This window comes from Salvelinus fontinalis, chromosome 32, assembly GCF_029448725.1.
Source record: "Salvelinus fontinalis isolate EN_2023a chromosome 32, ASM2944872v1, whole genome shotgun sequence".
NCBI classification, from domain to species: domain Eukaryota; kingdom Metazoa; phylum Chordata; class Actinopteri; order Salmoniformes; family Salmonidae; genus Salvelinus; species Salvelinus fontinalis.
Genome location: NC_074696.1, coordinates 36,587,433 through 36,595,100, shown reverse-complemented (window position 1 = coordinate 36,595,100; position 7,668 = coordinate 36,587,433). Strand labels below are relative to the sequence as shown.

At 41.4% G+C, this 7,668-nt stretch overlaps 1 protein-coding gene across 3 annotated transcripts in view; it reads right to left on the bottom strand.

The window, feature by feature from the left end:
* Positions 1–469: 469 nt before the first annotated feature.
* LOC129831207 (collagen alpha-1(XIV) chain-like) overlaps positions 470–7,668 on the bottom strand; it is a 93,882-nt gene continuing 86,683 nt past the window's right edge. For 2 of the 3 annotated variants that reach the window (XM_055894332.1, XM_055894335.1), the window contains one exon: positions 470–2,323. In XM_055894332.1, coding sequence (XP_055750307.1) covers positions 2,010–2,323 — 314 coding nt within the window. In that variant the 3' untranslated portion in view covers positions 470–2,009. The remainder of the gene's footprint in view (positions 2,324–7,668) is intronic. The other variant, XM_055894333.1, reaches the window with a different exon arrangement.

Genomic DNA, 7,668 nt, shown 5'->3' with positions numbered 1-7,668 from the left:
GAAGAGGAGTGCGATTTTATCAGATACTACTTACCGAAAGCCTTGCACACTTAATTGCACATATTTCGGTGTGTATCTTTCATGACTCTGGCAATTACATTCAGTCCATGGTGTTCACAGCAACAATCTTTCATCACCTGGAGAAAAAAGGCAGACCTATGTACTGGGGCACCTGTCTGTCTGTCACTAGGCTCCACTTAGCAGCGTGATCCCAGGGGATCTAACATCTGGCCTGGAGACTTCCTGGGTGCAGATCATGTAATTACACCTCCCCTCGGGAGGCGGCAGAAATAATAGCGAGGCAGACTCTACTCTCACTCTGCAATTAGACAGAGGGAGAACGTTTCTGGCGTCACACCGTTTCGGTGTGTGTCAGTTCCATCAGTTCATTTGGTTGTAAGTCCTATGTGGAGTGCAAGATGCTGATGACAAAGATAGACAAGGGAAAAAGGCAATGTACTAAAAAAGCTGTGATAGTGTATAGTTTAATGATTCAAAATAAGAAAGTATTGCACACTGCTTGCTTGCAAAGTTTCAGTGCACCCCTTTTCAAGTGCCGATTGCTAAGAAAACCACGACAAGGATTAAGGATGTCATCTAGAAGACTCTCAGCTATAGCAAGTACACATTGCTTTGGAGTTGCCATCTGTGTGGGTCCTCTAGTAATGAAAAGTATTTTAACTGAAAATGTAATTTAAGTTCTACCATTGGTTCAATTGAAGTGCATGCTATTAGGCCTGCTAGTCGGAGAAAACAAACACATCCATATGAACAAAGAAGCAGTGTTGAGAGTACCCACCGTGACTAATGGTTATACTTCAATTTTATTGTTTGAAAAATCAATACCAAGTAAAAAATAAATTACTTCCTTGATAGAACCATGTTCTGATGAGAGGGGCCACAGTGGCCAGTTCCACATAGTTTATCTCTTGAGCTCTGCCAGGCTAATAGACCACAGGCCTAACAACTCATCACAATACTTTAGGGGTTCTGGAGACCATAGTCCGAGACACTTGCAATAAAACAAACATTTATTCAAAAATAATTTAACTAATAATCTTGTTATATTACATGTTTAGCGCCTTCTCAAACACCCTTTGAAGACATATCCTAAAAATACAAAGAGAGAAATGTTTGTAGCGAACACTGCAATGGAGGTATTAGTTGGGATATATGGCTTGACCCTGTCAAGATATGAACGCATATATGTGGTATCCTCTGGCTGGGGACAAAATAGCACTATAAATTGATATGGAATGATTAGATGATAAACAAACACACATGCAAATATTACAATATGGGACATTTCATCAAAATAAATAATAATAATTGGGAGAATAACTGGTCATACTGAGTCTATTTATAATGTTAGTTGGGTAGTTATCAATATAGGTAGTTATATTCACTACTAATATGACCAGTAGTAGATCGTTAATATTCTATTATATTTTTAAAATGTTCAAATAGCACTTGCTATCCATTCTTGAGTAATATTCTAGCCATAAAAGCTCCCACTGAACTGAAATATTACTACTATACTATAACATACTAAACTATTATACTACACTACACTGTAGGCCTTCCAGTATTTACTAAGATCATAAACGAGCACTTGAAGTAAACCGCGACCAGGAAATTGATAAATTGCATTAAATGAGATTAGGTGGTATGCTGAAAACAAAAAGAAAACAACAATACAAATGTATCTCTTGATGTAACTGATTTACATACACAAAAATCTGACCACACTGGGACCAACAGTACATAACCCCTATCTACACCACCAACCACAACACTTCCAGAGAGAAGAAAAGGAGAAGATGGTCCCTCCCACTCTCTCCTCCAACCTCCGCCACCCTTCCCCTCCTATATGTCCCTTTGACATTGACATCAGGCACTTTATGATAGTCCTTAGACCCCCCTTTGGATATTTCTCACTCCAACTGAACAGTCCCAACTCCTGTCGTGTATCCCCGACTTCCGCAAGGCTCTCCTTAGCTTGCTCTCCCTCATGGGACGACCATCTTCCTCTCCCCCGGCCCCTCTTCTTCTTTCTTATCATTCTTGTCAGCCAGGCTCCTGTAGGAGCGGTGGATCCCGGGGGACCTCAGCACTTCGTCGCCCTGGGTGAGGGCTGGGTCCTCGGGCACGACCGGTCGAGGCGCCGGGTAGTTGGGCTGATAGTACTCGGAGGGGTAGCCCCCCTCGCCATACCTATAGGGGTCCTCCTCCTCCACCTCGTCATAGTTCTGGTAGGTGTTGGGGGGCAATTGGACTAAGGGAAGATTGTGGCGGTCAGAAGTGTCACCACCGATGCCACCCTCTATAGACACCGTGGCCACCCCCGAAGCGTGCATGTGTTTGTTTGTTTTTGAGTGGGTTAGCGGGACAGGACAGGAAGGAGGCAGAGACACACAGGAAGAACAGTGTTAGCGACGACATCAAAGCGGCCAGAAGAGTTAAAGAGGGGTAGGGAGGAGCAACACTGACAGGGTAAGGAGATCTAAGTGGTTCTCTTATTAAATATATGAGAAAGCTCAACTGAATAACGCATCAAATGACAATCAGTATTAGTCAACCACTGGCTCCTTTTGGAATATAAAAACTGTACACATTCACTGCAGAAGCAAAGAGAAGCCTTGGATAAAATATATACTAAACTCAGCAAAAAAAGAAACGTCTCTTTTTCAGGACCCTGTCTTTCAAAGATAATTCGTGAAAATCCAAATGACTTCACAGATTTTCATTGTAAAGGGTTTAAACACTGTTTCCCATGCTTGTTCAATGAACCATAAACAATTAATGAACATGCACCTGTGGAACGGTCGTTAAGACACTAACAGCTTTCAGACGGTAGGCAATTAAGGTCACAGTTATGAAAACTTAGGACACTAAAGAGGCCTTTCTAAAAGGGCATTGCAGGCAATCTCAACGCTGTGCGTTACAGGCAAGACATCCCCCTGCCTCATGTGGTACCCTTCCTGCAAGCTCATCCTGACATGACCCTCCAGCATGACAATGCCACCAGCCATACTGCTCGTTCTGTGCATGATTTCCTGCAAGACAGGAATGTCAGTGTTCTGCCATGGCCAGCGAAGAGCCCGGATCTCAATCCCATTGAGCACGCCTGGGACCTGTTGGATTGGAGGTTGAGGGCTAGGGCCATTCCCCCCAGAAATGTCCAGGAACTTGCAGGTACCTTGGTGGAATAGTGGGGTAACATCTCACAGCAAGAACTGGCAAATCTGGTGCAGTCCATGAGCAGGAGATGCACTGCAGTACTTAATGCAGCTGGTGGCCACACCAGATACTGACCGTTACTTTTGATTTTGACCCCCCCTTTGTTCAGGGACACATTATTCATTTTCTGTTAGTCACATCTGTGGAACTTGTTCAGTTTATGTCTCAGTTGTTGAATCTTGTTATGTTCATACAAATATATACACATGTTAAGTTTGCTGAAAATAAACGCAGTTGACAGTGAGAGGACGTTTCTTTTTTTGCTGAGTTTAGCTTGTATGCGCTGAAACATAAAAATGCATTTATGGCTAAATTAGTTATTGTCTCAGGCTCAGGTAGAATGTGTTTCTACAAAGAGAGGGACTTTGAACATCTTTATAGGAAACAAAGCAGTAGTTGTTGTTGACCGAAAAAAACAGGGGATATTGCAAGGGGGTAGAATCAAGCGACAAGCCCGTCTAGCCTCACACCTCCACTACAACCCTTTTGGAATGCTGCTCGCTACCAATACTTTTGTTGGACTTCAGTAAGAGAAAGTAGAGGGAGAGAGAGGGAGACACACACATACCACAGGTCAGACAGACGAGACAAAATCACATGCTGGTATTACTCACACCGTGGAGTACATGGAGAACACCGCCGGGCTTTCTAGCCGTACAGTGTGCTCAACGTACCGTCTTTTCCTCAGAGAAAAGGGTGATAGAGACAGACATCATCGATGGTCTAGGTGTCCATGCACACATGCATTTACAGTTAGGGCGCTACAGATTGTATTCACACTCACAATATCCAGTATATTAGATGATGAACCATCTAAGAAATAAGGCAGAGATGGTGTGGTATATGGCCAGTATACCACAGCTAAGGGCTGTTCTTATGTACGACAAACGCGGAGTGCCTGGATACAGCCCTTAGCCGTGGTATATTGGCCATATACCACAAACCCGAGGTGCCTTATTGCTATTATAAATTGGTTATCAACGTAATTAGAGCAGTAAAAATACATGTTTCTTCATACCCATGCTATACGGTCTGATATACCATAGCTGTCAACCAATCAGCATTCAGGGCTCGAACCACCCAGTTTATAATGTTGAATAAATCATGATCACATGACTGTAAAGATGCAGAATTTTCTTTTTGAAACTTGGTAAAATGTGGCCATACTTGATGCAATAGAGTGGTCTGTACATGAACATACTGAAATAAGACTTATCGTGATAAGGCTTTAAAAGTTGATAGATATTTTGTCGGAATAACTATATTTTACATAAATACATGTCATAGGCATTTACAAATATCTATAAGGTCTATAGAACTTTAAACAAGCAAGATTATTTGAATTCAATTCCACAAGCTAAGATATTGGGATAATGACATGGCGGCAAAAATGTTTTTTTTCTCACATACCATTGTATGAATTCATTGTTTCCAAGCTGAATTCTGCATCTTGGGTGCATTTTGTATTTCAAGGTGCTTAAATGACAACAGGAACTACTGGATTCATAAATAAACCATATGCTCACAGACATCTTACTGTAAAACCATCAGATAATAGAATGGGACATTTCTTTTTCTGAGCTGTCAAAAACAGAGAATAAAGGACATCCACTCATTTATTTTAATGAGGTTCAGTCCTGAGGTTAATCAAGTGAGTCTCAATTGATATGAATTCGAAGTCTATTAAGTATAAAGTAAATCAGAAAACAAATGCCAATTACTTAAATATATCTCAGTATGGGCATACAAATGAAATTTGGGCAACTGGTAAGTTAGTACTACAATAGAGTAGATGATTCTGAGATAGGTCTTTCTTTTCAAGATAGGTCATGTTTAGGGTTGAATATTTTCCCGGTATTTTACAAATGTTCCATCGCGAGAATAAATTAATTTTCTCCCGGGTAACCCGGTATTTCCCACCAAAACCATACGTGTCATTCTAAAGCATATAAATATGTCTGGATTTGATTAGAGCGTTGATCAGCATGAACATTCAAGCCTGATGCTACCTGAGCCTGATGAGCCATATATTTAATGTATGTTATGAACCCAAGCCCCAAAAAGCCCAAATGACAGTGCCATTATCAAATCAAATCAAATTGTATCTGTCACATACAAATGGTAAGCAGATGTTAATGCAAGTGTAGCGAAATGCTTGTGCTTCTAGTTCCGACAGTGCAGTAATATCTAACAAGTAATCTAACAATTCCCCAACAACTACCTAATTTACACAAATCTAAAGGGGTGAATGAGAATATGTACATGTCAGTATATGGATGAGCGATGGCCGAGCGGCATAGGTGCAATAGATGGTATAAAATACAGTATATACAGTTGAAGTCGGAAGTTTAAATATACCTTAGCCAAATACATTTAAACTCAGTTTTTCACAATTTCTGACATTTAATCCTAGTAAAAAGTCCCTGTCTTAGGTCAGTTAGGATCACCACTTTATTTTAATAATGTGAAATGTCAGAATAATAGTAGAGAGAATTATTTATTTCAGCTTTTATTTCTTTCATCACATTCCCAGTGGGCCAGAAGTTTACATATACTAATTGAGTGTTTGGTAGCATTGCCTTTAAATTGTTTAACTTGGGTCAAACATTTTGGGTAGCCTTTCACAACCTTCCCACAATAAGTTGGGTGAATTTTGGCCCATTCCTCCTGACAGAGCTGGTATAACTGAGTCAGGTTTGTAAGCCTCCTTGCTCGCACACGCTTTTTCAGTTCTGCCCACAAATGTTCTATAGGGTTGAGGTCAGGGCTTTGTGATGGCCACTCCAATACCTTGACTTTGTTGTCCTTAAGCCATTTTGCCACAACTTTGGAAGTATGCTTGGGGTCATTGTCCATTTGGAAGACCCATTTGCAACCAAGCTTTAACATCCTGACTGATGTCTTGAGCTGTTGCTTCAATATATCCACATAACTTTCCTACCTCATGATGCCATCTATTTTGTGAAGTGCACCAGTCCCTCCTGCAGCAAAGCACCCCCACAACATGATGCTGCCACCCCCGTGCTTCACGGTTGGGATGGTGTTCTTCGGCTTGCAAGCGCCTCCCTTTTTCCTCCAAACACAACAATGGTCATTATGGCCAAACAGTTATATTTTTGTTTCATCAGACCAGAGGACATTTCTCCAAAAAGTACAATCTTTGTCCCCATGTGCAGTTGCAAACTGCTTTTTTTATGCCGGTTTTGGAACAGTGGCTTCTTCCTTGCTGAACGGCCTTTCAGGTTATGTCGATATAGGACTCGTTTTACTGTGGATATAGATACTTTTGTACCTGTTTCCTCCAGCATCTTCACAAGGTCATTTGCTGTTATTCTGGGATTGATTTGCACTTTTCGCACCAAAGTACGTTCATCTCTAGGAGACAGAACGCGTCTCCTTCCTGAGCGGTATGACGGCTGCATAGTGCCATAGTGTTTATACTTGTGTACTATTGTTTATACAGATGAGCATGGTACCTTCAAGCTTTTGGAAATTGCTCCCAAGGATGAACCAGACTTGTGGAGGTCTACAATTATTTTTCTAAGGTCTTGGCTGATTTCTTTTGATTTTCCTATGATGTCAAGCAAAAAGGCACTGAGTTTAAAGGTAGGCCTTGAAATACATCCACGGGTACACCTCCAATTGACTCAATTGTCAGTTAACCTATAATTTTCCAATCTGTTTAACGGCACAGTCAACTTAGTGTATGTAAACTTCTGACCCACTGGAATTGTGATACAGTTGAAGTGAGTGAAATAATAAGTGAAATAATCTGTTTGTAAACAATTGTTGGAAAAATTACTTGTGTCATGCACAAAGTAGGTGTCTTAACCGACTTGCCAAAACTATGGTTTGTTAACAAGACATTTGTGGAGTGGCTGAAAAACGAGTTTTAATGACTACAACCTAAGTGCATGTAAACTTCCGACTTCAACTGTACATGTGATATGAGTAATGTAAGATATATAAACATTATTAATGTGTCATTATTTAGAGTGGCATTGCATAAAGTGACTAGTGATTCATTTATTGAAGTGGCCAGTGATTGGGTCTCCATGTAGACAGCAGCCTCTCTGAGTTAGTGATTGCTGTTTAGCAGTCTGATGGCCTTGAGATGGAAGCTGTTTTTCAGTCTCAGGGTCCAAGCTTTGATGCATCTGTTCTGACCTCGCCTTCTGGATGGTAGCGGTGTGAACAGGCAGTGGCTCGGGTGGTTGATGTCATTGATGATCTTTTTGGCCTTCCTGTGACATCGGGTGCTGTAGGTGTCATGGAGGGCAGGTAGTTTGCCCCCGGTGATGTGTTGTGCAGACCGTACCACCCTCTGGAGAGCCTTGCGGTTGAGGGTGGTGCAGTTGTCGTACCAGGCTGTGATACAGCCTGACAGGATGCTCTCGATTGTGCATCTGTAAAAGTTTGTCAGGGTTT